This window comes from Ochotona princeps, chromosome 24 (genome assembly GCF_030435755.1).
Source record: "Ochotona princeps isolate mOchPri1 chromosome 24, mOchPri1.hap1, whole genome shotgun sequence".
Classification (NCBI taxonomy): Eukaryota; Metazoa; Chordata; class Mammalia; order Lagomorpha; family Ochotonidae; genus Ochotona; species Ochotona princeps.
The window spans coordinates 8,575,927-8,602,643 of record NC_080855.1 but is presented as its reverse complement, the minus strand read 5'-3'; the positions used below and the strand labels follow the sequence as shown (position 1 = coordinate 8,602,643).

Below are 26,717 nucleotides of genomic sequence, written 5' to 3'. Positions count from 1 at the left end.
GCGCCCACATGGGATCCCGGGGCGCCCAAAGTGAGGACTCTAGCCACTAGGCCACGCCGCCGGGCCCTACTATTGTTTCTTTTTCTAGATGTTCATTTTTAAAAAAGGTTTATCTGGGCCCAGCATGATGGCTCAGTGGCTAAAGCCCTAACTTGCAGATGCTGGGATCCTATATAGGTACTGGTTCGTGTCCTAACTGCTCCACTTCCCATCCAGCTCCCTGCTTGTGGCCTGGGAAAGGATGGCCCAAAGGTTTGGGACCCTGCACCCGCATTGGAGACCCAGAGGAGGTTCCTGGTTCTTTGCTTCGGATCGGCGCAGCACCGGCCCGGTGCAGCTCACTTGGGGAGTGAATCATTGGATGGAAGATCTTCTCTCTGTCTCTCCTCCTCTCTGTGTATCTGACTTTGTAATAAAAATAATAAATCTTTAAAGAAAAAAAGAAAAAAACATATGGGGCCAGTGCCTGGTGTGATTGGCTAGTGGCTAAGGTCCTCACCTTGAACACTCCAGGATCCCATATGGGCACCGGTTCTAATCCCGGCAGCTCCACTTGCCATCCATCTCCCTGCCTGTGGCTTGGGAAAGCAGTCGAGAACGGCCCAAAGCCTTGGGACCCTGCACCCACGTGGGAGACCTGGAGGAGGTTCCTGGTTCCCGGCTTTGGATCGGCACAGCACCAGCCGTTGTGGTCCCTTGTGGAGTGAATCGTAGGATGGAAGATCTTCCTCTTTTTTTTTTTTTAAAGATAAATTTTATTTTTATTACAAAGTCAGATATACAGAGAGGAGGAGAGATACAGAGGAAGTGGAGCTGCCAGGATTAGAACCAGCGACCATATGGGATCCCAGTACATTCAAGGCGAACACCTTAGCCACTAGGCCATGCCACCAGGCCCGGAAGATCTTCCTCTCTGTCTCTCCTCCTCTCTGTATATCTGACTTTGTAATAAAATAAATAAATCTTAAAAAAGAAAAGAAAAGAAACAATAGTAGCTTCTAGCACTTGGTTCAGCTCATGAAGCAAGACTCATTCCTGGGCCTCAGCACCACACTGCCCTTCACAGGAGACAACAGCCGGACTGTCAGCCACCAGCAGACAACACCGAGCGCTCATGGCTGGTGTGGGGACACAAGTGGGTCACCAACCATTGTAGGACATCATACCAGGGCAGGGCCTGGTCACCCTTGACACAGTGTTCAGGCCCACGGCTGCCCACCCTTACCATTCCTGTCCCCACCTCCACCTTCTCAATCTGCTTTTGGAGCGACTTCCCTGTGGGCTGGCTGGGTGTGGCCTGCAAAACTGACCTGCTGACACCATGTGTCACGTGCTGGCCATGGCCTAGACTCCTGCTGCAGCTCTGAAACCTTTCCAGTATAAATACATTAATATTTTCAAACTATATCAACACCTAGGATTGGCCCAGGTTAAAGCCAGGAGCCCACCTGCTGTTACCCCAGTCACACACAGCAGCAGGAGCCGCCAGGACTTCACTCCACACTCCAACATGGGGTACTGCCTTACCCCTGCACCACAACACTGCCCCAAGAAGACTCTGTGTCCATCAAGCATTCCTCACAAAAAGGACAGAAGTGACAGCTAGCCCATCTCGGGCCTGCTGTGGACAGCAGCGCTTGCCCAGGTGCGACAAGTGTGTGTGTGTGTGGGTGACTTGCGGGCCTGAATGCCCCAGAACCTGGGAGCTGGCCTGGCCCCTGGCGCCCCTTGCCCATTCCTGGCAGGTGGCAATGATCTGCAGGAGTCTCCAGGCCATTTACAGTCTTTATTGTAAAGAGGTTGCAGTCAGAACACTGGACACTGAAAATACACAATCACAGCTTGTTCTTTCAGAAGACAGAGGGAGGGCTGAGATATATACATACAAAAGTTGTAAACGTGGAACTGGTCTAGCTACGGTGCACAGGGCTGCCGCTCAGCTGCGGCTCCGCAGGGACAGGACTGTCTGCAGGGATGAGATGTAGCAACCGCGCTGGGGGTCACACTGAATGCAAAAAGCCGTCTGCGAGCGATGCTTGGGTGGGCGGCTACGCACAGGGACCCCGACCCGGGGCTGGGCCTTTAAACGGGGTGCGGCGGGAGAGGGAGAGATCGGGAGGCCAAGGTGGGGGATATAGGGTGTGCAAGGAAAGAGGCCGGCTCCGCGGCCTGGGCAGGTGCAGACCCTCGGCTTCTCTGGTCTCCCCAGCCCGCGGCCTTGCAGGAGGACTGGGGCAGGGCGGGCAGGGCTTCCTGGGCCTTCTTGGCAGATGCCCAGGGCCGAGGCAGGCAGGGGCTCTCGACAGAGGGAGAACTTGGGGACCCCAGTGAGACCTGAAGATCTGAGCACAATCACAACATCGGCAGGGCCGGAGAGCAGGGAGGCTGTGACCGGACGAGCCGCAGGACAGGGACGCCAGGGGCGCCAGGGACGCCAGGGACGCCGGGGACCCCAGAGGCGCCAGGGACCCCAGGGACGCCAGGGACGCCAGGGATGGCAGGGACCCCAGGGACCCCAGGGACGCCGGGGACCCCAGAGGCGCCAGGGACCCCAGGGACGCCAGGGACCCCAGGGGCGCCAGGGACGCCGGGGACGCCAGGGACCCCAGGGGCGCCGGGGACCCCAGGGACGCCAAGGACCCCAGGGACCCCAGGGACGCCAGGAACGGCAGGGACCCCAGGGACGCCAGGGACCCCAGGGGCGCCAGGGACGCCGGGGACGCCAGGGACCCCAGGGACGCCAGGGACCCCAGGGACCCCAGGGACGCCAGGAACGGCAGGGACGCCGGGGACGCCAGGGACCCCAGGGGCGCCAGGGACGCCGGGGACGCCAGGGACCCCAGGGACCCCAGGGACGCCAGGGACGCCAGGGGCACGGGGCCCCGGCCTGGGCTGCCGCCTCTGGACCTCGGCCGGGCACCCTGCACGGCCCCCGCTGGCCACCCCTAGTAGGCGGGCACCTGGTAGCCTTTTGGGCTGGTGTCCAGGGTCTCGGTGAAGGGCGGACTCTGGTAGGTCTCGGTGCCCTCCACGCCGCTGCCCACCGGGTAGCCGGGGTAGGCCTGGCCCGGCCCGGCGCCCAGCTGCTCGCTGGCGAAGAGCGACATGTCGGTGCCCAGGCGGAACCGCTGCAGGGCCTTCACGGTGAGCGCCACCTAGCAGGGAGCGGGGTCAGCGGGGGCGGCCCGGGGCAGCCGCCCGGCCCCGCCGGCCCCGGCTCGCACTCACCCAGCTGAGGACGGAGAAGAAGCTGAAGGCGATGGCGGCCCGCGCCGCGTCCCCCGCCTGAGCCGTGCCGGGCCCGGGCGCCGTGCGCTGCCACTGGTTGGTGAGGAAGCAGAAGCCCACGAACCACAGGAAGGACCAGAGGCCTGCGGCGCCGGCGGCGGGCCGTCAGGAAGGCTCTCCCGGCGGCTGTCCGCCACGCGCCAAGCCCCCCGGCCGAAGGCCGACACCTCTAGGACGCGCCCTTCGAGAACGCTCACCTGAAGCCGAGCCCCGGCAGGCCCCGCCCCCAGGCGCCCGCGCCTCAAGGAGCCCCGCCCCCAGCCCCGGGCTCCCTCGCTGGCTCCGCCCTGTCCTTCCCAGGCCCCGCCCCAGCCCGATTCTCCCCGCTGGCCCCGCCCCCGCCAGGCGCTCCCTAGCTGGCCCCGCCCCTCCCCGCCCGGCGCTCCCCCGCTGGCCCCGCCCCTCTCACCAGGCCCCGCCCCCAACCAGATGCTCCCTCGCTGGCACCGCCCCCAACCCGATGCTCCCTCGCTGGCACCGCCCCTCTCCTCCCAGGTCCCGCCCCCAGCCCAGCGCTCCCTAGCTGGCCCCACCCCAGCCCGGCGCTCCCTCGCTGGCCCCGCCCCTCTCCCCAGGCCCCGCCCCCGCCCGCCGCGCCCACCGGAGAAGCCCAGGTCCAGCAGCACGGCGCGGCGGCGGTCCCGGACGCTGCTGATCTGCTGGAAGCGCGCGTCGAGCAGCAGGAAGGCGGCGCAGGCGAGGAAGGCTCCGAGGCCGAGCACCACCCCGAAGCGGCAGGCGCCCGCGTTGCCGTTGAAGACGCAGCGCAGCTCGGGGCCGCTGTCGGCATTCACGTAGCCCTCGTTGATGATGGGCCCGAAGACTGCGATGGAGAACACCTAAGGGCGGTGGGCGTGTACCTGACGGTCCCCTTCCTTCCCGCCCCGCCTAAGCCACGGTGCCCATAGCCTGAGCCGGGCCCTGGGCCGCGGGAAGAGCCGGAGCTCGGCGTCCCTCGGGCAGTCGGCGGCTGTGGGCCTGGGGTCAGGAACCAGGGGCGCAGCCGGAGCGAGGCTGGTGCAGCCGGGGGCTCGTGCGCGGCCCGCACCCCTCCCCGCACCTCAGGTCAGGCAGCTGCAGCCCCCCCAGTGCAACCACCACCTCCCCACCCCCAGTCGCCGAGCCTCTGCCCTGCAGCTGGCAGCTTGCACCTGTCGTGCCCCACCAGGAGGGACAAGAGGACCAGCGCTTTGGTCACTCCCTCCGCCTCCCGCCGCAGCTCGGCAAGCCAGGGTCCAGGGAAACCCGGCAGCCGGCGGGGACGCCGCTGGGGCTTCTGCCCGCAGGCCGGGCCGACTCACTGGCCTGGCCACCGCCCTCCTGGGCACGGCCGGGAGGTGTGGCTGCGGACGGCCTGGGCGCCTCCCCTCCCTGTCCTCCCGCCCTAGCGTTGCCCGGGGAGCCCAGCCGCCCTCACCTGGCCCTCCCCTCGGACACCACCGCCAGGAAGCCCTCTGGGCGCTGTCCTCCTCCCGCAACGGACCCCCGGAGTGGGGGTGTTGGGGGGCCCTGCCGAGCAGCCCGGAGGATGCGGGCGCGCCCAGGAGCCCTCTCCTCCGGCTGGGGCTCTGCGCCCAGCCCCTCCGCGAATCCCACCCCTACCCAGGTGCCCGCTTCCCGGTCATGGCATCATGGAAAACCGAGCGGGCCGAGAAAGGAGGGCCTCGCGTTAGTCCCAAGGAGGGAGCTGGGGGAAGGGGCGGCGGGGTGACCTCTCAGTGTCCCCCTCTCAGTCTCGCGCCCCTCCCCCACCGCAGGTGGGTGCGCCCAGCCCGGTGACGTCACCCAGCCTGCGGCCGGCGAGGGTGAGGATGAGGGGCGAGGGTCGAGGCCGCGGCGGGGGGCGCGGGCGCCTGGCAGGGGCGACTCACCCAGGACGCGACCCGCAGCAAGGTCTGGGGCCTCCGCGCGAAGCTCACGGGGTCCAGCGCAGCCCCCGCGCGACCCGCGCCGAACGAGGCGCCCTCCATGGCCGGCCCCGGCGGGCCGCGCGCCCCGGGCACCCTCTGTCCGTGTGTCCTGCCGGCCGGCCCCGCCCGAGGCCGCCGGGGGCTGCCGGTGCTGCTGCTGCCCTTGCTGCCGCCGCCGCCGCCTCCCGGGAGCGCGCGCCGGCTGCGGCGGGGGCGCGCGGGGCGGGGCCGAGCCAGCGCCCCCACAGGGTCCACGCGTGACGGCCAGCCGCCTCCCGCCCCGCCCACCACCCCCCGCACCTGCAGGGCTCAGCGCCGGGTCCTGCTACCGGTGCTCCGGCTGCGCCAAGGGGCTACGGAGGTGCAGCCCTCAGTTTAGGGGGCTGGGGGCAGGCAATAGGCGTGGGGGCCAAGAGGTGACACTTGTCCTAGCATGGACAGAATGCCAAGCCCTCAGGCTGGGCAGGGAAAGCTGGGGATCACCCCACTCGGAGGGGTGTGCAGCCAGGCCAGGGCCACCATCACAGTCAGAAGGTGGCCAGCCCTGTGGGAGCCACTGGGGCTGGGCTGCGTCGAGGTCTCCTAACAGTACTTGCACACCAGGAAGCAGAGAAGGTGTGTCCGCGTGTCTGATGGGGGCCCTGCTCGCCCATCCACAGGAAACCTCTTTCTTCATGCTGCCAACATTTCCCCCTCACGTGATCCTTTGCACCAACACCGAAACACGTACCTTGATGCAAAAAGGGGGGTAGAAAGAGAGGTGCGACAAGTTAAGCCACCCTTGGAGCGGTCTGCCAGGCACAGCATGTGTGGGCCAACCTCGGAGCAGGACTGGTCCTTCTCAGATGCTGATGCCCGTGCAGTGGCCAGCATGCCTAGACGCGCACAGGGAACATGACAGCTCCTCTAGGCCAGGAGAGGATGGAAAGCAGCACAGGGTGGACAATGCTGGCCCAGCCTCACAGTGTGCTCCCAGGTCTGTGGCTGCCCTAAGTGCAACCACCAACCAGCAGACCCTAGAAAGATTCTCTCAACCCTGGAGCAATGAAACCAACAATTTCCCTGAACTGTCAGAACCACCCCCTAGTGGACATGCTTCCCCACATCAGGGTTTTCAAGTCTTCATCAAATGCCCCCTCATGCCCAGGTGCTGGTGTGGTTTGACAGCAAGAAGCAGCCCCCTTCCCCACCTCCCCTGCAGATACAAATGAAAAAAAAAATGCACATCTCTCCAGTCTCTTGTCGCTGTTCCGCAGGTATGGATTGGTGCACGGAGCCCATAACAACACGTTTGCACTACTGACTGATGGTCAATAGCCAAAGTCTTTTAATTTAATTTTTTTAAAAGACTTATTTACTTTATTACAAAGTTAGATATACAGAGAGGAAGATCTTCCGTCCGATGACTCACTCCCCAAGTGAGCACAACAGCCAGTGTTGCGCCGATCCGAAGCCAGGAACCAGGAACCTCTTCCAGGGTCCTGGGGTGTTCAAGGCAAGGACTTTAGCTGCTAGGCCACGCCGCCGGGCCCCATAGCCGAAGTTTATTAACAGTACCAGACATGGAAGGTTGTCAGGTAGGCAGCCACGGAGGAGGGGCTTGAGCCATTTACATCTCAACAGCAACATACTGTTCCCCAAAACACAGCTAGTTCCTCTAGCAGGTGCTTTCTCTAAACCTTATCCATTGCTCCTGCTCCTTCAGGGGGGATTCAACTGGCTATTGTCTCCCACAATAACAAAGATTCAGAATGTCCTACAAATCCCACTTCTGTGTTCTGTGAAATTAGGAAGGAAGGAAGGAAGGAAGGAAGGAAATTAGGCCTGAAAGATGTAGCTAGGAGAACATGCCCTTGGAAGAACTGAAAATGGGGAGAAGCGATACTATATGTTATACAAAAATAACTTCACCAGGGACCACATACCCCAACTGCCTATTATATCATCTAACGCCTCCACATCCTTTTTTCCCCACGGAATGGACCCAGGCTGCCTGTCAGGGATGATTGGCGGAGGTCTCTCTGGCTACTTCCAGCTGAGAAAGAGGCGGAGAGAGGGGGCCAAGCAGCCAGGTATTCTCCAGGGCATGCATCTAGGGGTCCTTGGCAGAAGGTAGAAAAATAACATAATTTCTCTCCCAAGCTAGCAAGTTTTTAAGTTCAGATGTGAAAGATGCCAGGTTTAAATCTTTACCAGAGTAAAAATGAGCCCTGAGCATCTTAGTTTAAGATTTAGAAACAATTACCTCAATAAAGGCAACAAAACACATGAAATGTGCCTGAGCTGTATGAACAGTAGCCTAAATCGGAGCAGGGGAAGAGGGAAAGGATCAACATTAACATCCCTGCCTGTGGCCTGGGAAGCAGTCGAGGACGGCCCAGAGCCTGGGGACCCTGCACCCGCGTGGGAGACCCGAAGAGGCTCCAGGTTCCCGGCTTCAGATCGGCACAGCACCGGCCGTTGCGCTCACTTGGGGAGTGAATCATCAGATGAAAGATCTTCCTCTGTCTCTTTCTCACTGTATATTAAACAATGAGAATCAAACCTGAGCACAAATAACAACTTATAGAAGTTTGTTACATGAATCAAAGAAATCTTTGTTGATTTAGCAATCTTAGTTCAAGACAGATCAATAAATCAATTTGGCAACAGTTTCAAATCATTTAGATTTAGGAGTGAGACAGCATGCGCTGATGTTTAACTGTTCCTTTGTCCCAGCCTCCTTTACCTCACTGGAGAAATCCCATGGTTTAACACTGAAAAGTTCCTTCTTGTTCTTAGGTTTAATTTCATTTTCTGTCACATTACGGCAATATCTTCCATTAGGAGAATCTCGTGAGTTTTCTTTTTCTAATTTCCACATCTTTCAGCTGCATTACAGTGGCGTCTCCTCACAGGAGGGTCTCCCACGTTCTTTCATCTTCATCTGTAATAGAAGCCATTTCTTTCCTGGCCACATTGTGGTGGCGCCTCCCGTGAGGGAAGCCTCTCGCGGGCTCCTCTTTGCCAGCCTCCCTGCACTACCAGGGTTTATTTTGCGGCCTTTCCTGTTAGGTGGGCCTCTGAAAGATTCCCTTTCTCTTTCTTCCTTGTCCACACTATGAAGCATTTATTTTTTAGCTACATCTTGGGGATGTCTCCTCTTAAGAATTTCTTGTAGATTCCCCTTCTGAAATTATAACAGCTTTAATTAAAGCCCATATAACCCAAAAACTAACTTGAATATGTTCTATCCTACCTCTGGCCTTTTCACCATTTTTCTGAGTAAAATTCTTAAATTCAGTTCCTAGTGTTGCTGTGTTTTGGCCAGATTTTGAAATCACCAGGAGTCTGAAGTTAATCCAAGTGCACAAGGGTGGTTTATTGAAGCTCAGCACATCCAAGCCTGGGTTCTTGGTTGAGAGCAGCCAGCTGGCCGGGACCAACACCCTTTACCAGGAGTGCGGCCCGGAACGGCCCATCCATAGGGTTTTTATGGGGCAATTCACAATAGCCTGCAAGGTGAGGGGGAATGGCACACATTCCCTGACAGCCCAGGCCTCCAGCCACTAAGATAAGCACCCACCTGTGAGATAACCAGACTTAGGTGGGCCTTGATTCATAAGCATTGGGGCGCATCAGTGCTAAGGTCACATAGGCCTTTTAGCCTGCAAGCCCACACAGTTTCTTAGTAGCAATGAGCCAGGAACAAACGTTGGGATTTTGATACTGAAGCTCTTCACCTTCATCTGGAGACCAAGGATTATATTTACAAATAAGCTCTTAATAAAAACGCAATTGCTGCCTAGTTACCTTTCCTCCACTTTTCACTACAAATTCCTGCAAAACAGAGATAAAAGACTGCCCTACTAATTTTTTTTAAAGATTTATTTATTACAAAGTCAGATATACAGAGAGGAAGATCTTCCGTCCGATGATTCACTCCCCAAGTGAGCCACAACGGCCGGTGCGCACTGATCCGAAGCCGGGAACCAGGAACCTCTTCCGGGTCTCCCACGTGGGTACAGGGTCCCAATGCATTGGGCCGTCCTCGACTGCTTTCCCAGGCCACAAGCAGGGAGCTGGATGGGAAGTGGAGCTGCCGGGATTAGAACCAGCGCCCATATGGGATCCTGGGGCGTTCAAGGCAAGGACTTTAGCCGCTAGGTCACACCGCCGGGCCCCTCCTATGTCTTAATTTTAAAGGCCGAGTTACATAGAGAGTACAAGTCACAGAGAAAGATCTTCCATTCCCTGGTCTACCCCCAAATGGCCACAATGGCCAGAGCTAGACTAATCGGGAGCTAAGAGCTGCTTCTGGGTCTCCCCATGGCTGCAGGAGCCCAAGGACTTTGGCCATCCTCTGCTGCCTTCCAAGGCTGTTAGCGGGGAGCTGGAGCACAAGTGAAGCCGACCTGAATTGGCCTCTTCTGCCGTGGGGGGCTCCCTGTCCTGTGGGTCACATTGCTCCCATCACAGAAGCCACATCTCGGTGGGCCTTGCAGACCGAGCCACCTGTCACCCACTTGCACTTCTGGCCAGCTGCCTTGTCCTGAATGGCATGCTTTGGTTACTGGAAGCCCAGGCCCTCCCATCCAGGCAGCCTCTCCCCACTGAGTCAGAATCCCAGATGTGAGGGTAGGGCTGATAATGTAGAGCACAAAACACACGGGAGCCAGGCCCTCCCTCACTCTCCAGCACTTTATTTTGGTCCCAAACTCTGAAGCTCGTGACAGTCCTAGTGGGACGGTAGCATGGCAGCAACCCTCAGAGAAAAACCCCACCCGAGACTTCGCCACACAGACCAACGCTACAGAGCCTTGGATCCCATCCTGCTTTCCTCAGAGCTACAGGGAGAGGCAGAAGCAGGGAACCCAGTGAGCCCATCTTGCTAGGGGCAACAGGATATACTAGGTGGACACAGCCACTCCAGACGACTCACGGCTGCTTCCTGCGGCCCCTCACCTGCGGCCCCCGGGGCCTCTGCTCACGAAGCTGCTGAAGAACCTGGGGGCACCTCTGCTTCTGCGCGCCATCCTGGGACCACCCAACTGAGACAGGACAGGCTGCAGCTCTGACGCACTTTAATGAGCACCCTGCCCTCTGCAGCTGGGCCGTGCCACGGTCCCCACTGGCTGGCCTCTAGCCGCAGGAGCCGTCCTTCCAGCCATCACGCCAACGCTCGTCCACTAGTGAGCAGTCAAACTCGGGCTTGCCCAGCTTGTGGTTCACCTCATTGTGTAGGCGGCACAGCCACTGCGAGAAGCTGGCTCGGGTACGGGTGTCTGGCTGGTTCCTGTATATCCTACAGGGGAGGGGACAACAGAAAGGTGTGAGGGGGCGCAGCCCCAAGGCTTTCCAGCTTCTCAGCTCCCCACAGGGGAGTGGCCAAGGAATTCCCTGGACCTGGGTGACCCTGAAGCTTCAGGGCGTGGCAACCCCCTGCTGAGAGCCCAGGGCAAGGCATTCAAGCACAGCAACTTTATGACCTCTTAACAATTGGGAAGCCTCATTGAGTCCCTGGCCCCAGGGCACAGCGGGGTGGGTCGGGCACAGACAGACCTGCCCACAAGCCACCTAACTGTCCTGGCTTCCAACAGCAACAGCAAAGCTGCCTTAGGCAGGCTGGGAGCAGCTCCTGTTCTGTCCAGCAGGAGGGAAGAGGCTGCTTTGGGGAGCAAGAGCAATGGGTTCCCACATCTTCAAACCAGGGACCTAGCGGCCGGCGCTGCAGTACAACACGTTCAGCTGTTGCCCTCAGAACCGGAATCCTACACAGGCACTGGATCCCATCCTGGCTGCTCCACTTCTGATTCAGCTCCCTGCTAATGTAGGGTTTTTGACCCCGAATACGGCAGCAATCTCAATTTTTGTCTCGCAGGAAGGAAGAATTTTCGTGTGGACACAGTTTAGTTTTAAAGCAAGATTAGAAAAGTTGAGAAAAGAGGCTCCCGTCCTAGTGATGGGAGGGGGCTCTAAGATAGAAAGGACCCTTACCCCCTGCCATAGTGGCAGGAGGAAAAGTGGAAAAAAGGACTGGTGTATTAATGGTGGGGAAAGCATCTTTTAAAGGTTTACCTCAAAGACGTTTCTCCATAAACAAAAAAAATTCCAGGTTTCCATGGTACCTGGCCCTGGGACAAAAGGCCAGAAAGGTGTCACTGGCCAACTTCCTTGTTCCCTTGCTAATGATAAAGAGGCCAGTCTGAAGCCCTCCCCCTTGGCAATGGGACTGAGGCTTCCAATGGGGAATTGATATATTAATGTCGCCCTTGTCTCTTGGGGAAGCCTATTCCCGATATGCACTAGTCTCTGGAGAGACTTGCTCTGGTGAATCCACGACATTATGGGGAGAATACCCGTTTATATTTGAGGAAAAATGACTTGGGGACCCAGAATATCCTAACTGCCTACCACGCAGTCTAACTCCTCACACACTAACACGCCTGAGGAAAGCAGCAGAGAACAGAGTGTGGGCCTCTGTAGCCATGTGGCCCAGCGCCAGCAGCTCTGGCCATCCGGGGAGTGAATCACTTTCAAAATAAATGCACTGGTAATAAAACCAGTAATCAGCTCAGAGGTCAGGCAAGGTGGAGCAAGGACTGGACCCGGAGAAGCAGAGAGGTGGCTGGTGGTCTGCACTTGGCACCCCCCTCCGTGACATCAGCAGGTAGCACCGGGCAGCCCGGGGACATGCCTTACCTCTTCCTTATGTCTTCAGCACACTCCTCACATGGAAAAAATTTGGAAAATAAGTGAACGAACTGGGCCATGTCTTGCTGCTGTTCCGGGGTGGGAAGGTCGGGGTAGTAGGCGGCCAGGGTGTGCAGGACTGCCCAGCTGTGGCGACCCAGCTCCTCCCGATCCGGAGGGCAATCCTCCCTAATCTTGACGTCCCGCTGCAGAAGTAGGCCAGCTAAGGATCAGTTAAGGCTCCCCAAAACACAGCCCACAAAGCACACAGACACCCCCTTTTTCCGCCCCGTCGAGGATCTTGACCTACGAACTCTGGACACTGAAGCCGCCCCACCCCCGGGCAGCTGAAAGGCAGAAAGGTCGGGACGCCCAGGGGGCCGGCCGGGGTCCAGCTTTGGGGACAGCCAACCCCCAAGGGTCTGGGCCCCTGACATCCTAACACGTGGGGAACTGGGGGGCTGGATACCTTCTGCTGCGTGCGCATCCACGTCTTGAAGTCCACGCAAGCCCGGCAGGGTCGCTTCTGGCTGGCGCTCTCGCCGCCCTGAGGCTCCGCGGCCGCCGCCTGCGCTGGCCGCCCCGCGCCCCGGCCCCGCGCGTCCGTCACCAGGTCGTCCATCACCTCGGAGCGCGCGCCGCCCGGCAGGAAAGAGAAGAGGCTCCCGCGATACGAGCGGCGCGGCTCGCCGGGCGCCGCCATCTTGCCCGCGCAGCGCCTGCCGGGCCAGGTCGGCCGCCAGAGGGGCCTCCAGGTCGGCCTCCAGGCCAGCGCGCGCGCCGCCGCCAGCGCGCGGCCGCAGGAGCCGGGGGCGCGCGCCGCGGGCGCGGAGGGCGGGCCCGCGCTCGGGGAGGGAGCCGGCTCGGAGCTGGCCGCTGGGCTGCCCCCGGGGCCCGAGCCGGCGTCCTGCGCGGAGGCGGGGCCGGCGGCCGAGGCCCCGGGCCGGGGCGAGGCGGAGCCAGAGGCCGGGGCGCTGGCCGAGGCGGGGCCGGCGGGCCGGGCCGGGCCGGGGGCCGGGGCCGGGGCGGGGGCCGGGGCCGGGGCGGGGGCCGGGGCGGGGCCGGGGACTCGGGCACTGCTGGCGCTCCGGGACCTCGCGGCCGCGCCCGAGCTTGGTTTGCGTCGTCCATGGCGGCGCTCCCGCTTTCGCCAGTAGAAGAGCAGCGTATTGTGGAAGGTGCGCCGCGGGCGCGCCGTGGGCTCGGGCTGAGGCCGAGTCGAAGTCCGTGTGGAGGCCCGCGACGCCCCCATCGCTCCGCTGTGACCTCTCCGCGTGCCCGCGGCCGGGCTCTGTGTCCTCAGCCAAGGGGCGCACCCATTGCTGGCTGCGCGGAGCCATGGCAACGGGCGCGGGTCCCGGCGTGACCACACAAGAGTTTTCCTTGGCAACCCTCCCCGCTCCTGCCAGGGCCTCGAGGCAGGTGCGAGCCTCAGGGCCTCTGGCCCGCCCCAAAAGCTGTGGTCAGTATAGTGGGCACGAGCCCACCTCCTGGAGCACAGGTGCTTTTCCACCTTCGTGGTCACCCGCAGATACTGCTCAGGTCCTGTTGCAAGCACCAGAGGCCCTGAGCAGGGGCACCAGTCGTGGCTGCTCCACTGTCCTTATCTGATAGTCTGGTTTGTAGTCTGCTAAAAGGCCCCCAGGGGTGGGGGCCCATGCACAGCCATGTGGGAGTCCATGGAGACAGAGGAAGAGGCTGGGGCGATCTTAAGAGAGCTGTGGGGGAGGACTGGGCGGATGGTGGCATAGGGCAGGGGGGTTGCCTCACAGCCCCAGCAGTGCCAACCAGAGCTGACCCCGACTCCTTGCTGTGCCATGGATTGGGGGTCTCACTAAGTAGGAAATTGCTTGGGAATGGGGGTGGACGGCAGTTGGAGTTGTCCTGTAGAGACAGAAGTAAGAGGCATACAGGGCTCAGTACCATGGCTTCATAAGTTAAGCTTCCACCTGTGGTGCTGGCATTCCTTATGGGTACCAGTTCAAGTCCTGGCTGCTCCACTTTGCATCCAGCTGCCTACCTATGGTGTGGCAAGATAGTGGAAGATGGTGCTTGGGCCCCTGTGCTCATGTGGGAGTGCCTGGCTCCTGGCTTTGGAACGGCCCAGCTCTGGCTTTCGCAGCCATTTTGGGAATGAACCAGATGACAGAAGATCTTTCTCCCTCTGTGTCATTTCCTCTGTTGTAACTCAAATAAAAATACTTTTTAAAAAGATACAATGGTGCTCCCTTCGGCAGCACATATGCTAAAATTGGAACGATACAGAGAAGATTAGCATGGCCCCTGCGCAAGGATGACACACAAATTCGTGAAGTGTTCCATATTTAAAAAAAAAAAAAGATACAATGGATGAAGGCTTAAGCCTCGTGTTTCTCCGGCTTTTGTCCCGGGCCTCTCCAGGCTGGCTGGGCCCTCAGTGTCCCCTGGGAGGCAGGTGTCTGCTGCCTGATCCCAGACCAGGGAAAAGGTTACAGGGACAGACACACAATGGGTTATTGTCTCAGCCAAGGCAGTTTCCTGGAGGGACGCTGGCTGCCTGGGGTGGTGATAATGTGACACCCAGTGGTGGCCCCCCCCACACACACACACACAGACAGGAGCCTCTGGTACACCCTAGCGAGGTGGGCACCTGGGTGAGCCCTTTGCCCAGCCAGTCCAGGGCCACCCTTCCAGCTCACTACTGACCACAGTCCAGAGCTCGTTCCCGAGCCCCCCTGCTAGGGCCAGCACTGTGGAGTGACCCCCTAGTTGGGGTCACTTGACACAAACTTCCTCTTCCGTGATCAGCACCGACAGGCGGGCTCTTGGATCACCCTCCCCTCCTGGAAGGGCCCCACTCCTTCCTGTACCTCCCTCAGAACAGCCTTGCACACCTGCCAGGTGGCAGCTCGTCCCTCCCTCCTTCCTCCGCCCTGTGCTAACATCCTCCTGCAGGCAGCAAATGGGAGACGGCAGGTCACTGCCAAGAACCCAGGGCGGGGCAGCTTCCCAGGGACGCACTTGGGGCATCTGCGGGGAATTCCACCCTTCAGGCTTCCTGCTGGACTGCCAGGGAGTGAGCTACTAGGACAGGAGCCACTGTCTACCCATCCCAGCCAGCGATGCCCAAACCCAGGCACCCGGTGTCAGTGCGCAGGGCAGCCCTGGTGCAGACGGAGCAGCTGCAGGTACTGACGGGCCTGACAGTCCTGGTGGTGGGCAGTGTGGACCCCCGCCCAGCCCCTTTATCTTCCTTCCTGCAGACATATGCCTTCTCTGTGTGCTGGTCAGATGGCAGCGACACCTTGGTTCGCAGGAGCTGGGATGAGTTCAAGCAGCTCAGAGTGAGTGACCCTGGGGTGTAGGAGCGACCCACCTGTGACCCTCCACCCTCACCACCTTGGGGCTTCTGGGCCCTGTGACTCCCTGGCAGGGTGGGGGGAAGCCGTGTCCTGCCCTGGAGGCCGGGCAGCTCCGGGAGACAGAAACCTGGCTTCTTTTCCTCAGAAGTCCCTCAAGGAGACCTTCCCGGTGGAGGCGGGCCTGCTGCGGAGATCCGACCGCGTCCTCCCCAAGCTTCCTGGTCAGGCCAAGCCAGCCTGTGTGTGGGTGTGGGGAGGTTCAGGGAGCCCCCAGCGGGCCCTCATAGCGTGTCCTGTGCCTGCAGATGCTCCGCTGTTAGCCAGAGGGGGACGCACAGGCCGCGGGTTGGCGCGCCTGCGGCTGCTGGAGACCTACACGCGGGCGCTGCTGGCCGCGGAGGAGCGTGTGTCCCGGAGCCCAGCGCTTGTGGGATTCTTCACACCACAACCCCTGGACCTGGAGTCCATGCTGCCCCCTGGCAGGTGCCTAACGCAGCTCCCAGCCCACAGAGGGGGCCCTAGAAAGGGAAGAGCAGAGAGCAGCTGGGTGGACTTGTGGGTGCCCCTCCACCTGCCCTACCTAGCTTAGCTGCTCTGGCTTCCTCCCCAGCCTGGTAATACTGCCGGCACCCGAAGAGCCCGTGCTGCCGCGTTCTGCTGGCCAGCTTGCTATCCATAGCCTGGAGGCGCAGCGGCTGCCCTGTCTGCGGCCCTTCCACACCCAGGACACTCGGGGCAGGCCCTTCCAGACACAGGCCCACGAGAGCCTGGATGTGCTGCTGCGCCACCCCTCAGGTTAGTCCCAGCCTGGCTGGGGAAGTGGCCTTTCTGACCCAGTTCCAGTGGCTTGGGGGTCTGAGCCCCACTTGCCTCCTGTGCACAGGCTGGTGGCTAGTGGCAAATGAGGACCAGCAGACAGCCTGGTTCCCGGCCCCCTACCTGGAAGAGGTGACTCCCAGCCAGGGCCCGGAGGGCTACCCGTTGCTGGAGAACAGCGGTGAGTCCACTCCCCTCAACTCAGGGGGACACTGCAGTGAGGGAGGGCTGGGCAAGGTGGAGGACCCTGAGGCCCAGCAGTGACTTCCAAATGCCCACTGCCAGGGGCCCATTTCTTTGCTGCCTGCGCCTACGAGGGTGGCCGCGCGGATGAGCTGTCGGTGCCTGCAGGGGCACGCGTGTGTGTGCTGGAGAAGTCGGACCGAGGATGGTGGCTGTGCAGGTGCGCAGGGCGGGGCTTTGTCCAGGCTGAGCCCACAGAGCAGGGAACCCCTGACCAAGCCCCACCTGCCCTACAGGTATGGCGGCCAGACTGGCCTTTTGCCTGCAGTGTTGCTGAGGCAGGAAGCCCTGGGCGTGCTCTTGAGCGGGCCAGTGCTCCACGGTGGGGAGGCTACAACAGGAGCCTTCGGATCCCAGGAACACAGCAAGGTCCGCGTGATTCCGCCCACCGTGCCCGCTCGCCCAACACCCAGTGCCATCCAGAGCCGCTGTTGCACCATTACCCGCAGGGCCCTGGGCTGCCATCCAGGGCGCCAGGACCACCAGGAGTGTGGAGCTGTGTGAGCTGGGGGTGGTGATGTGGAGGTTCCCCAGCTGGCAGAGCCAGTAGGCTGTGATTTCCCATGCCCCCTCAATAAAGTCCCAGGGATGCCAGAACCCTGTCACTGCGCCAGCGGGGGTGCCCAGACACACAAACTGAGCCAGACACACACAGGTGCACTCTTATGTATTCGGGAGGGCTGGGGGCACTGCAGGGAGGGGGGACAGCTTCATGTTGTGCCACAGGAAATCCAGGAAGGTGGCTGCCTGCAGTGTCCGGCTGAGCCGCTGGAAGTGCCGCTCTGGGGAGTACAGAGAAGGTGGGGTTTAGTGGGCTGTGTGCCCATGTGCTGCCCCACCCAGGCATGCCCACTCACCAGTGTAGGGCAGCAGGGCCTCCAGAGTGGCTCGCACGCCCTCATAGGCCAGCAGTTCCTGGGGGTCCTCGTGCCGCAGGAGCACACCCAGCACAGCCTGGGCCTCATGACAGTGGCGTGAGTTGGTGTTCCACGTGACGCAGAATCGCAGCAGGGCCTCTGTGGGCAGGAGGCTGGTTGGCCCCTCTGCCTGCTGGGCCACCCCCCCTTGACCCAGGCAGGGCCTCTGTGGGCAGGAGGCTGGTTGGCCCCCCTGCCTACTGGGCCACCCCACCCGGACCCAGGCAGGGCCTCTGTGGGCAGGAGGCTGGTTGGCCCCCCTGCCTGCTGGGCCACCCCCCCCTTGACCCAGGGCCTCTTCTGGCCAGTGCAGCAGGTCCCCCTGGCTCTATGGGTAGTTGGTCGGTCATCCTGCCTGATGGGCTGCTCCCCCACAACCTTCCCCGCCTGGCAGCCAGACCTTTCTGGTCCCTGCGCAGTCGGAGCACCGTGGCCTCCAGCTTCTCTCGGGCCTCAGGGTCCTTCTGGATGGCTGTGGGGGCGCAGGAGGCAGGGAACTTGAGGATTCCGAGCCATCTGCTGGCCCCAGCCCACCCCCAGGACGGGCACTGACCCTGGATAACTGTCAGCACTGTGTGGGGCCGGTCCAGGGAGATGGCAAGGCCCAGCGCTCGGAGGTAGCGTCTCTCGTGCAGTAGGTTGTCGAGTTCCTGCTGTCTGATGCGGGGACGAGAAGGACAGGGTCCCTCGGAGACAGTCCTGGGGCTGAGGGCACAGCCTGCGCCCAGCCAAGGTCTGCCCAAGACCTACCTGACCACTTGCTCCTCGTGCCTGACCTGTGCCTCTGCCTGCTCCGCCTCCGTCACATCCTGGGGTCAGCTCAGGTCAGACTGGGCCCAGGCCCCCCTTCCCGCAGCACCACCACACCCCTGCCCCGGGCTCAGAACCTTCCAGACAATGACACGGGAGTCACTGGCACCGGTGAGGGCACGGTCATCCAGTCGGCTGCAGTGCAGGCCCCAGATCTTGTCCTCGTGAGCATCCAGTGTCCGCACACACTCGTTGTTCTTGATGGTCCAGAGCTTCACCAGCCCGTCAGAGCCGCTGGGCGTGGGTGCAGTGGGGAGCAGCTCACGCCCAGGCCCACTGCCATCACTCCCACTGGGTCTGCCAAGGCCTGCCCCCCACTTCTGCTGGGTCTGCCCCGGGGGCAGGGGACCCCAAGGCCTATCCCCACCGCCCACCCAGCTCACATACCTCGACAGCAGCTGTGTGCCACGGCTCACGAAGACCACCTTCAGCACTGATGCGTCATGCCCCTCGAATGTCTGTGGGGTGAGGGAGAAGGTGGTGCAGGGGTCCCTGTGGGGTGGGATGGGGGCAGCAGGGTGCAGTGCGGTGGGGTGCAGGGGTCCCTGTGGGGTGAGATGGGGGCAGCAGGGTGCAGTGGGGTGGGGTGCAGGGGTCCCTGTGGACCTTGAGGCAGCTGAAGTCTTGTAGCGACCAGAGCTTGACTGTGCCGTCAGCTGAGGCGGTGGCCAGCACCTGGTCCATGGGCGAGAACTGGACACACCACACGCCACGCCGGTGGCCGGCGAACACGCCGAGCAGCTGGCACTGTGGCAGGGCCCAGAGCTTGGCTGTACGATCCTGTGAGCCCGTAGCCATCAGCTTGTCATTGGGAGCGACAGCCACACTGTTGATATCCTGGTGACGAAACAAGCTCAGCCCACTGCAGCAGGGGCTGGGACACACCCCAACCCCCAGCCTGGTGGACACATGCAGTCACCCACCTTGTCATGGCAGCGCTGGGTGGTCTGGACTTGCAGGAGTGTGGGCCCGTCACCTGGGCTTGTACCCTTGGCCAACAGGGCCCCAGGCAGTGGCCACAGCTTCACTGTGCAGTCCTGACTGCCGGTCACCAGGAAGGACTCCTTGAGCCTGCAAGCAGACAGGGAGGGGACATGGCTGAGCCTGAGCCGCTGGCATGCCACAGACCACAGGCTGGGGCTCACTCCGCCCCAAGTGAGGGCACCACCCTGGGGTGCAGCCCTGGCCCACTACCTGGAGCAGCAGATGGCGCCCACGCTATGCGTGTGCCCAGAGCCCTGAGCCACACAGGACACCTGGCCAGCCTTGCTCATCCTCCAGATGCGGACACTGTGATCCTGGGCACAGAAGGAGCATGGGGAGAACAATGAGTCAGGGGCCTGACTCCACCCCCCCAGACACCTCAGGAACCTCACCTTGGCACAGCTGGCAAACAGCCATCCCTTCCGGAACACATCCAGGGCCAGGACAGTGTCTGGGGGAAGCAGGGAGGGTGGTCAGAAGCTGGTCACAGCAAGGGGAGGGGGATGGCGGATTGCAGAGCTGAGCCCCACTTGCCTGTGTGGCCAGGCAGCAGCTGGCAGGCTGACGTCTGCAGCTCGAACACTTTGAGGCAGGAGCTGTTGGAGGCCACGACAATATGGGAATCCTCAGGCCCGAGGAACCGCACATCCAGCACCTCCTCACTGTAGCCAGCAAACTGGGGAACAGCACACGGCCCAGCTGGGATTAGTGGAGGACCAGGCGCCCACCCAGACCCCACGGCTGGGAGAGCGCGCTCACCTGCTTCTGCAGCTGCAGGGAACGCACGTTGTAAAGCAGCAGGTTGTGGTCCGTGGTGACGGTCAGCAGTAGGCCGGCGGCGGGGGCCAGGCTGCAGTGGCTCAGCTCCCGCCCGGGGCCTGGCCACCGCGGCTGCGTGTGCACACACTGTCCAGAAGCCGCCTCCCACACGCGCAGTGCACCTGCCCCAGGACACAAGCGGCTGACTCTCGGCCGTGGGCCTCCCCCAGGCCCTGCCCTCCCCCCAGGTACCTTGGTCACCAGCGGTCAGGAAGTGCAGGCCTGGGGACGTCACACCCAGGTCCGGAGCTGGCTCCTCCGGGAGTAGCACGGCAGCCTCCACGCTCTGGGGACAAGCCACATCTAAGGCTGCGGTCATGACCCTGTGACCCCTGCCCCCAGCCCTGACCCACAGGTACCCCACCTCAAACACGGGTACGGTTCTCGTGACCTGGTAGTTCCGGAGGTCCCAGATGATGCAGATCTTGTCCCGACCAGAACTGAGGGCGAAACGACTACGTCAGCTCCCGGGCTGCCACCGCCCCCTCGGCTTCACTCTCCCGCACGGCCCGCTGCCGACCTCAGCATGGTGTGGCCATCCTTGCTGAAGGCCAGGGAGGTGACCGAGCTGTAGTGGGCAGCCAGCACGGCGAGGCAGGACCGGTCCTGCAGCGACCACACGCGGATGGCAGCATCTGCCGCTGAGGAGAAGAGCAGCAGGCGGGCGGGGTCTGGGTGGAAGGCCACCAGGCTGTGGACGGGAGGGACAGTGAGTGGCGTCATTCAGTGAGTGGTGCTGCCCGCGGGACTGGGGCCTCCACCCGCTGGGGCCTGCCTGCTCGCCAGCTCCCACTCACTGAACGACTCCAGGGCAGCCCCGGAGGTTGTGCGTCCCGTAATGCCGCACTACGTCCCACACACGCACGGCGCCGTCACAGCCACCTGTGGGAACACACTCAGATGACGGAGCCAGTGCGTCCACAGCTCCCGCCCTAGCTGCCCCCTGGCCCAGCAGTGGACCTACCGGTGGCTAGCAGTGTGGAGGTTGGGTCGAAGGCCATGGTAGCCACCGGGGCTGTGTGTATGGCCTTCCACAGGCGGGTGACCGTGCCCTCCCGCCACGCCCACTGAGCCAGCAGCAGTGCCCGGCTGGCTGTCACCAGCACCTGGGGAGACGGCAGTTAGCTGGAGCAAGTGGCGGGTAGGAGCATGCGTGTCCACTCCAAGGGAGGGAGAAGCCGGAGCCCACCTCTGCCCTGGCCTACCTCATTGTCGGGGCTGAGGTCGAAGGCAGTGATGTCCTCTTGGTCATCCTAGTTTGGGAAGGAGGGGCCCAGAGAGCCATGAAGGTAGGCTGCCCTTCTAGCTGCCCCGGTCCCTGGGCACACGGGGGAACGTGGCAGTGGGCTGCCATCCCTCCAGCCGCCCGGTCCTTGGGCACACAGGGGACGTGGCAGTGGGCTGCCCTTCCAGCCCTCACCTGCTCCAGGCTCCGCAGCACAGCCCCTGAGGCCACATCCAGGATGTTGACTCGGCTGCCACACACACAGAACAGGTGCTGGCCAGTCCCATCCAGCTGTGGACAGATCCTCAGTCAAGGCAATGCTTGTGGGGGTGGGCCAGCGCCCCAACCTCAGGGACCCAACCACCCACTCCCACTTGCCCCCCAGAGAATGCACCTGTGCCTTCCCGCCCTTGTAGAACGGCTCAAGCTTGCGTTCGACGGCATAGCTGGAAAGAGAAGCGGGGAGCTGGGGGTCATCTCTGTCCTGCCCTACCACACGCCAAGTGCTGTCCTGAGTGACCTCAACAGGCCCCTGCCCTTGAGGAGCTTCTGGGTGGCAGCATGGGGAGGCCTTACGTTAGGGGCTGGTGCTGTGGGGTAGCAAAGTAAGCCTCCACCTGTGACACCCACATGGCCCTGCAGCTGCGAGTCCCAGCAGCTCCACCTCCCATCCAGCTGCCTGCTTGTGGCCTGGGAAAGCAGTCGAGGACGGCCCAAAGCCTTGGGACCCTGCGCCTGCGTGGGAGACCCGGAAGAAGCTCCTGGCTCCTGGCTCGGGCCTGGCCCAACACTGGCTGTTGTGGCCATTTGGGAAATGAACCAGCGGATGGAAGATCTGTCGTGTTGTGGGTGAAGGAGTTAACAGCGCGTGTTAAGCTGAGCGGTAACAGGAACTGGGCTTGCGGCTACAGCAGCACAGGCTGAGAAACACCTAGACTAGCTGGACTCAGCTGTATCCAATCGCTTGGCCAAAGGACTTGGGGGGAGGGGTTTAAAGGGACGGGAAGGAGACATCGCAGCGACTTCTACCATCACTGGTCTCCCGTCGGTGCTTCATCCCCAGACCCTCTCCCTGTCCACGTGACTGGTTCCGCTGGCCGGAGCACTCTGCATTATTCTACCTTTTAAATAAATTAAAATAGAGCAGACCCTGGGGTCCCACAGGTACGAGGTGTGCTGGAGTCAGGGAAGGCACCCCGCCAGCTTTCGCCCCACCAGGTGCTGGGCGGCAGCACCCAGGCCAGGAATCCCAACCACCGAGCACCCACACCGCCCCCTTCATCCCCAGCCTGACGGCCCCTTCCCCCCTCAACCCGGAGGCCGCACTATGTCCCTCTTGCTTCGCACGCTGCTGGGCGCCGGGCGCGTCCCTGCCCAGCCAGGTCGGTGCTGGACAAGGCCCCTGCTGGCCCTCCTCCGGGTCTCCTGTCTCCCGCAGCAGGGACTCCAGTCCCTCCTGCACGCCGGCGGCACGGGCCGGCGCTGGCGTCCACGACCCCCAGCTCGGCTCCCCCGGACTCACTTGGCCTTGAAGCGGCCAACTGCGGCCGCGGGCTCGTCCATCTCACGCGGGAAACGCCGCCGCCGCGTGGGAAAACAGCCAGTCCACACGCACTCCCGGCTCCTTCTGATGGCGTCACCGCCCGCGACAAGGCTCCCTCAGGAGTAGCAAGCCATAGCGCCATCTTTGATGTGGGCGGTAGCCGGAAAGTGGAAGCTGGTAGGGGCGTTTCCGGTCTGGTGTGTTTTTGACTCCCTGGATTGGCCCATTTGTTTAAGATTTATTTAAAAACTTTTTTATTTTATTTTATTTTTTTTTAAAGATTTTTTATTGTTATTGGAAAGCCGGATATACAGAAAGGAGGAGAGACAGAGAGGAAGATCTTCCATCCGATGTTTCACTCCCCAAGTGAGCCTCAACGGGCCGGTGCGGGCCGATCCGATGCCGGGACCAGGAACCTCCTCCAGGTCTCCCACGCGGGTGCAGTGTCCCAAAGCTTTGGGCCGTCCTCTCCTGCTTCCCCAGGCCACAAGCAGGGAGCTGGATGGGAAGTGGAGCTGCCGGGATTAGAACCGGCGCCCATATGGGATCCTGGGGCTTTCAAGGCGAGGACTTTAGCCGCTAGGCCACGCCGCAGGGCCAAAAACTTTTTTTTTTTTTTAAAGATTTTGTTTACTTGAGAGAATTTCTGAGAGCAGCCTCACTGGTTCACTCCCAGTGGCTGGGAAGCCAGGAGCTTCATCAGGGTCTCCTGCACAGGTGGCAGGACCTCCCCCCCGCCCCCCGCCCCGGCCTGGGCCACCCTCTGTTGCTGCTCAATGTGGACATGACCCAGAGGCTGAAGTCAGGAAGAGCTGGTTTCAAACTCAGGCACTCCCGCGTGAGACCCAGGCGTCTACACCAGCCCAAATGCAGACCCCAAAAGGTAGTCTTCTTAATTAACTTGAAAGGCATACGGGAGAATCGAGTATTTTCCACATGCTAGTTCATCTCCCAAATGGCAAGAACAGCTGTGGCTGGGCCAAGACAAAGCCAAAAGCCAGCAGCTTCCCAGACGCTGGGCCATCCTCCCGTGCTTTCCCAGGTGAGCTTGGAGCTGCTCGGCAGTGCAGTGGTCAGCAGATGGACTACTACAAACAGCAGTGTCCCAGGGCTGTAACACCAGGCCTGGGAGGCACGGCTTCAAAGCGGGTGGTGGGAGAGGTATCCTGACAGCTACCGCAGAGCCCACCGAAGGTGCCTAGACCCCTGCTTCTGGCCGTGGATGGCCAGCACTTCCCAGGGTGAATGTGTCCGGCGCTTAGTGGGGCTGCACGGAGGGGGAGATCAGTGGGCCCCTCAGGTAGTTCCTGGGAAATGACACCACTTCTGTCACGCAGCAGGGCCAGGACGCGTGTACCTGCTGGCTGTGCTGAGGACGACGTGGCTTAGGCGAGGAGTTCTGAGTGCTGTGCAATGGGCGATGGCGCCAGCAAGACTGGCCAGGGGACAGCTTAGTGACAAGGGAGAAGGGCCAAGGCGCCCCGGTGGGTGAGGGCTGCAGGGCTCGGGAAACCAAGTCAGCAAGGGACACAGGTGTGACAAAACAGGAAGTCAGTTTGCACAGACGTAATGAGGTGGACCAGGCCCGGGCACCAGGTTTATTTACCCGTCTACTTATAAGGTACTTTGGCCCTGAGCCCCGCTCCTGCTTCCTGGTGTAGCCTCAGCACCCTGGGAGGTGCCGGCCAGCAGGATGTCGTCTTCCTCCAGGAAGTTGCCCAGCTGTGCCAGCTGCCGGCGGATGAGGCTGGTGGTGCGGTGCACCTGGCGCAGGCGCTGCAGCAGGCGCAGCAGCAGGGCCCGGCTGCGTTCCTGGCGTGCGCTCCAGGCATCACGCAGCTCGCGGTAGCAGTTGTGTCCTGCGCGCTCCGCTGGGCCCACAGTGGCCCCACACCCCAGCGGGCAGAGCTGGCGGGCACTTTGCATGCAGTGCAGCTGATGGTCAGCTAGGGCGCCCCGCAGCACCTGTGCGGTGCACCCCTCGTTGGGGCAAGCTGTCAGCTCAAACGGGCATGAGTCCTGGTGCTCCCTGCGACGGGCCAGGGGGCATGTGACCAGGCATCCAGCCTCGGCGTTCTTGCACTGGGGAATGGGGGAGAGGCCTGTGTGAGTACAGCCAGGACACCAGGAACCCCCCTGCGTGACACTGCTCTGCCCAGTGGGGACCTCGTTGAGGTGGTGGGGGGAGAAGAGAGGACCAGAAAGTCGACGTTCCGAGGGTGGTTGTGCGTGCCAGGCTTTCCCCTCCACTGTAAACACTGGGGGGCTGGGAAGCCATGGCCAGCCCCCAGGGACTTCATCCTCAGAAAAGGCTCACAGCCTAGAAGGGTCACTTGCCGAAGTGACCGGCAGGTGGCGTGGCAGGAGCACACTGGGGTCTGGGGTGTCCAGAGCTGCCCTCGCGGGAACCGGCAGGTGGCAGGCTGCGGCAGCTACCTTCACTTCCAGGCGGCCGATGCTTCTCCGCAGCTTGTTCACGTGCACCAGCTTTCTCCTCTTCACCTCCTTCCTGCAGCACGGACACGTCTTTTGTCTGCAAGGAGGCACAGTAGGTAAGTGCTGGTGATGGGGAGGGGGAGCTCTCCCCGGGGTGGGGGCAAGGAGCACCCAGGGGTCCCTGTTCATGCTGGAGTGGCTGTCCCCAGGAGCTGGCAGCACCTGGCCAGCCACTGGAGGATGCACTTCTTGCAGAAGGTGTGGGCGCATGGCAGCCTCACGGGCCTCTTGAGTACGCCACGGCAGACGGAGCAGAGGAAGCTGCAGTCCAAGGTGCTGGTGAAGAGGTTGAGGTCATACCCACCGCTCTGCAAGGACAAGGGCCGCATCGTCAAGCTCCGGCCCCCAGCTCTGCACACAGCTGCGAGGCTTGCGGAAGGGAAGGGGGCCCAGGACCCACTTGGACAGGCCATGCTGCCACAGGGGCACCCGCCGCCCATGGGCGCTCGGCAGTAGACAGAAAAGTTCCTGGCCAGGGGCAGGAGGCCTCTCACCATGACCGACTCTGGGTAGGCTGCCGCACTGAGGGCCGAGGCCGGGGAGCAGGTATTTCAGAGCTGCTGTCCGCTGACCTCATAGTGGCATTGTCCGGCACAGGCCAATCACAGCTGTGGCCCACAGCCCACTGAGACCTTGAGCTAGGTGGCACTTGACCAGGCTGAGGCCCAGCACGGCCACTGGCCCCTCAGTCGCCCCCCCACCATGTGGCCACAGCACCCAGCTCGTTAGCCAGAGGCTGGTACCGAGTAGCAGGACCGACTTGACCCGTGGTGCTACATACACAAATAAGGGCAGCCAGGACCAGACCCGGCCAGGCAGCATAAGGTCCTTCCGGGTCAAGCCATCCAGTTTGCTGGACTCCATCGCTCAATGCTGACGGCAGCGAGGACCCGCGAGGCCCTGTGGCTGGACAGACTGCAGCACCTCCCGCTGTCCCCCACGGGCGCTGGACAGGGGCAGCGAGGGAGACCAGACCAGAACACGCAGAGGAAAGGTGGCCAACTTATTTTTATTTCAAAGTCAGATATAAACAGAGAAGAAGAGACAGAGAGAACGGTCTTCCATCCGTCGATTCCCTCCCCAAGTGACCACAATGGCCAGAGCTGCGCCGATCCGGAGCCAGGAGCTTCCTCCAGGTCTCCCACGTGGGTGCAGGGTCCCAAGGCTTTGGGCCGTCCTCGACTGCTTTCCCAGGCCACAAGCAGGGAGCTGGATGGGAAGTGGAGCTGCCGGGATTAGAACCTGCGCCCATATGGGATCCCGCCCCGTTCCAAAGAAAGACTTTAGCTGCTAGGCCACGGCGCCGGGCCCAACGTGGGCAGCTTTGTCACAGACAAGCACGCATCCCTCGCGGGCAGGCCGGCTCAGCCCTCACCGCACGCCGACAACCCTCCGTCCGCTGCCGTCATGTCCGGCGGCTTCGTCCTGCGGGGACACGCGGGAAGCGGTCAGCGCGGCCACCACTGTCGGGGCCTGCGTTTCACGCCCCCGCACGAGGCAGCGGGGCGCGAGCTGAAGCCCCGGTGGCTGTAGGCGCCGAGTCTCACCGCGGCCACGGGCACGGACGGGGCGACTTTCAGGCGGCGGCGTCTTCGCGGGGAAGAACGTGCCTTACAGAAAGGGAGCCCGGAACGCCGGATCGGCCGGCCTTTA

At 61.9% G+C, this 26,717-nt stretch overlaps 5 protein-coding genes and 2 non-coding genes across 9 annotated transcripts; 2 read left to right on the top strand and 5 right to left on the bottom strand.

Annotated features, from left to right (window-relative positions):
- Positions 1 to 1,770: 1,770 nt before the first annotated feature.
- SYNGR3 (synaptogyrin 3) lies at positions 1,771 to 5,653 on the bottom strand. Of its 2 annotated transcripts, XM_058680762.1 has the most exons (5): positions 5,160 to 5,653; positions 3,890 to 4,127; positions 3,229 to 3,371; positions 2,961 to 3,155; positions 1,771 to 1,821 (listed from the first exon to the last, which is right to left on the bottom strand). In XM_058680762.1, the coding sequence occupies exons 1-5, from the start codon at positions 5,256 to 5,258 to the stop codon at positions 1,807 to 1,809; spliced, it is 690 nt and encodes a 229-aa protein (XP_058536745.1). In that variant the 5' UTR covers positions 5,259 to 5,653; the 3' UTR covers positions 1,771 to 1,806. The 2 variants fall into 2 exon arrangements, with proteins under 2 accessions (XP_058536745.1, XP_004596678.1); XM_004596621.2 differs by lacking the exon at positions 1,771 to 1,821 and having other exon boundaries at positions 2,934 to 3,155; positions 5,160 to 5,488.
- A 4,591-nt stretch (positions 5,654 to 10,244) lies between these two features.
- On the bottom strand, positions 10,245 to 12,790 carry GFER (growth factor, augmenter of liver regeneration). 2 transcript variants are annotated; one of them, XM_058680566.1, is made up of 3 exons: positions 12,340 to 12,790; positions 11,880 to 12,076; positions 10,245 to 10,477 (listed from the first exon to the last, which is right to left on the bottom strand). In XM_058680566.1, the coding sequence occupies exons 1-3, from the start codon at positions 12,571 to 12,573 to the stop codon at positions 10,411 to 10,413; spliced, it is 498 nt and encodes a 165-aa protein (XP_058536549.1). In that variant the 5' UTR covers positions 12,574 to 12,790; the 3' UTR covers positions 10,245 to 10,410. The 2 variants fall into 2 exon arrangements, with proteins under 2 accessions (XP_058536549.1, XP_012785711.3); XM_012930257.3 differs by having other exon boundaries at positions 10,245 to 10,482; positions 12,340 to 12,777.
- A 1,301-nt stretch (positions 12,791 to 14,091) lies between these two features.
- On the top strand, positions 14,092 to 14,198 carry LOC118757808 (U6 spliceosomal RNA). The gene has a single exon (XR_004995373.2). It is a non-coding gene; the product is annotated as a U6 spliceosomal RNA (small nuclear RNA).
- Positions 14,199 to 14,885: 687 nt separating this feature from the next.
- Positions 14,886 to 16,809, top strand: NOXO1 (NADPH oxidase organizer 1). Its single transcript, XM_004596824.2, has 8 exons — positions 14,886 to 15,037; positions 15,113 to 15,193; positions 15,357 to 15,432; positions 15,517 to 15,694; positions 15,822 to 16,006; positions 16,095 to 16,208; positions 16,313 to 16,430; positions 16,507 to 16,809. The coding sequence occupies exons 1-8, from the start codon at positions 14,972 to 14,974 to the stop codon at positions 16,772 to 16,774; spliced, it is 1,086 nt and encodes a 361-aa protein (XP_004596881.2). The 5' UTR covers positions 14,886 to 14,971; the 3' UTR covers positions 16,775 to 16,809.
- A 124-nt stretch (positions 16,810 to 16,933) lies between these two features.
- TBL3 (transducin beta like 3) lies at positions 16,934 to 22,712 on the bottom strand. Its single transcript, XM_058681055.1, has 22 exons — positions 22,548 to 22,712; positions 21,420 to 21,471; positions 21,221 to 21,316; positions 21,006 to 21,053; positions 20,765 to 20,906; positions 20,598 to 20,682; positions 20,321 to 20,491; positions 20,165 to 20,240; positions 19,993 to 20,086; positions 19,741 to 19,922; positions 19,516 to 19,657; positions 19,374 to 19,432; positions 19,192 to 19,295; positions 18,921 to 19,068; positions 18,604 to 18,834; positions 18,385 to 18,455; positions 18,075 to 18,231; positions 17,938 to 17,996; positions 17,741 to 17,844; positions 17,588 to 17,659; positions 17,128 to 17,286; positions 16,934 to 17,052 (listed from the first exon to the last, which is right to left on the bottom strand). The coding sequence occupies exons 1-22, from the start codon at positions 22,586 to 22,588 to the stop codon at positions 16,934 to 16,936; spliced, it is 2,412 nt and encodes an 803-aa protein (XP_058537038.1). The 5' UTR covers positions 22,589 to 22,712.
- A 1,423-nt stretch (positions 22,713 to 24,135) lies between these two features.
- On the bottom strand, positions 24,136 to 25,408 carry RNF151 (ring finger protein 151). The gene is made up of 3 exons (XM_004596822.2): positions 25,227 to 25,408; positions 25,005 to 25,101; positions 24,136 to 24,650 (listed from the first exon to the last, which is right to left on the bottom strand). Exons 1-3 carry the CDS (start codon positions 25,391 to 25,393, stop codon positions 24,183 to 24,185), a joined length of 732 nt encoding a protein of 243 aa, XP_004596879.2. The 5' UTR covers positions 25,394 to 25,408; the 3' UTR covers positions 24,136 to 24,182.
- A 1,117-nt stretch (positions 25,409 to 26,525) lies between these two features.
- LOC118757835 (small nucleolar RNA ACA64) lies at positions 26,526 to 26,649 on the bottom strand. The gene has a single exon (XR_004995395.2). It is a non-coding gene; the product is annotated as a small nucleolar RNA ACA64 (small nucleolar RNA).
- Positions 26,650 to 26,717: the final 68 nt, after the last annotated feature.

Excerpts from the sequence above, each read along its gene's own strand:
- TBL3 (XM_058681055.1), bottom strand. The coding sequence starts at position 22,588 with ATGGACGAGCCCGCGGCCGCAGTTGGCCGCTTCAAGGCCAA. Across the intron at positions 21,054-21,220 it reads TGCTGCGGAGCCTGGAGCAG|GATGACCAAGAGGACATCAC; the intron begins GTGAGGGCTGGA and ends TTCCCAAACTAG. Across the intron at positions 18,232-18,384 it reads GGCACACAGCTGCTGTCGAG|CGGCTCTGACGGGCTGGTGA; the intron begins GTATGTGAGCTG and ends ACCCACGCCCAG.
- NOXO1 (XM_004596824.2), top strand. The coding sequence starts at position 14,972 with ATGCCCAAACCCAGGCACCCGGTGTCAGTGCGCAGGGCAGCCCTGGTG. Across the intron at positions 16,007-16,094 it reads GCTGCTGCGCCACCCCTCAG|GCTGGTGGCTAGTGGCAAAT; the intron begins GTTAGTCCCAGC and ends TCCTGTGCACAG. Across the intron at positions 16,209-16,312 it reads CCCGTTGCTGGAGAACAGCG|GGGCCCATTTCTTTGCTGCC; the intron begins GTGAGTCCACTC and ends GCCCACTGCCAG.
- GFER (XM_012930257.3), bottom strand. The coding sequence starts at position 12,573 with ATGGCGGCGCCCGGCGAGCCGCGCCGCTCGTATCGCGGGAGCCTCTTC. Across the intron at positions 12,077-12,339 it reads GGATGCGCACGCAGCAGAAG|CGGGACGTCAAGATTAGGGA; the intron begins GTATCCAGCCCC and ends CTACTTCTGCAG. Across the intron at positions 10,483-11,879 it reads GCTGAAGACATAAGGAAGAG|GATATACAGGAACCAGCCAG; the intron begins GTAAGGCATGTC and ends CCTCCCCTGTAG.
- SYNGR3 (XM_058680762.1), bottom strand. The coding sequence starts at position 5,258 with ATGGAGGGCGCCTCGTTCGGCGCGGGTCGCGCGGGGGCTGCGCTGGAC. Across the intron at positions 4,128-5,159 it reads TGCTGCGGGTCGCGTCCTGG|GTGTTCTCCATCGCAGTCTT; the intron begins GTGAGTCGCCCC and ends CACCGCCCTTAG. Across the intron at positions 3,372-3,889 it reads GCTGGACCTGGGCTTCTCCG|GCCTCTGGTCCTTCCTGTGG; the intron begins GTGGGCGCGGCG and ends CCGGCGCCGCAG.
- RNF151 (XM_004596822.2), bottom strand. The coding sequence starts at position 25,393 with ATGCGGCCCTTGTCCTTGCAGAGCGGTGGGTATGACCTCAACCTCTTC. Across the intron at positions 25,102-25,226 it reads ATCCTCCAGTGGCTGGCCAG|ACAAAAGACGTGTCCGTGCT; the intron begins GTGCTGCCAGCT and ends GCCTCCTTGCAG. Across the intron at positions 24,651-25,004 it reads TCGGCCGCCTGGAAGTGAAG|TGCAAGAACGCCGAGGCTGG; the intron begins GTAGCTGCCGCA and ends CCCATTCCCCAG.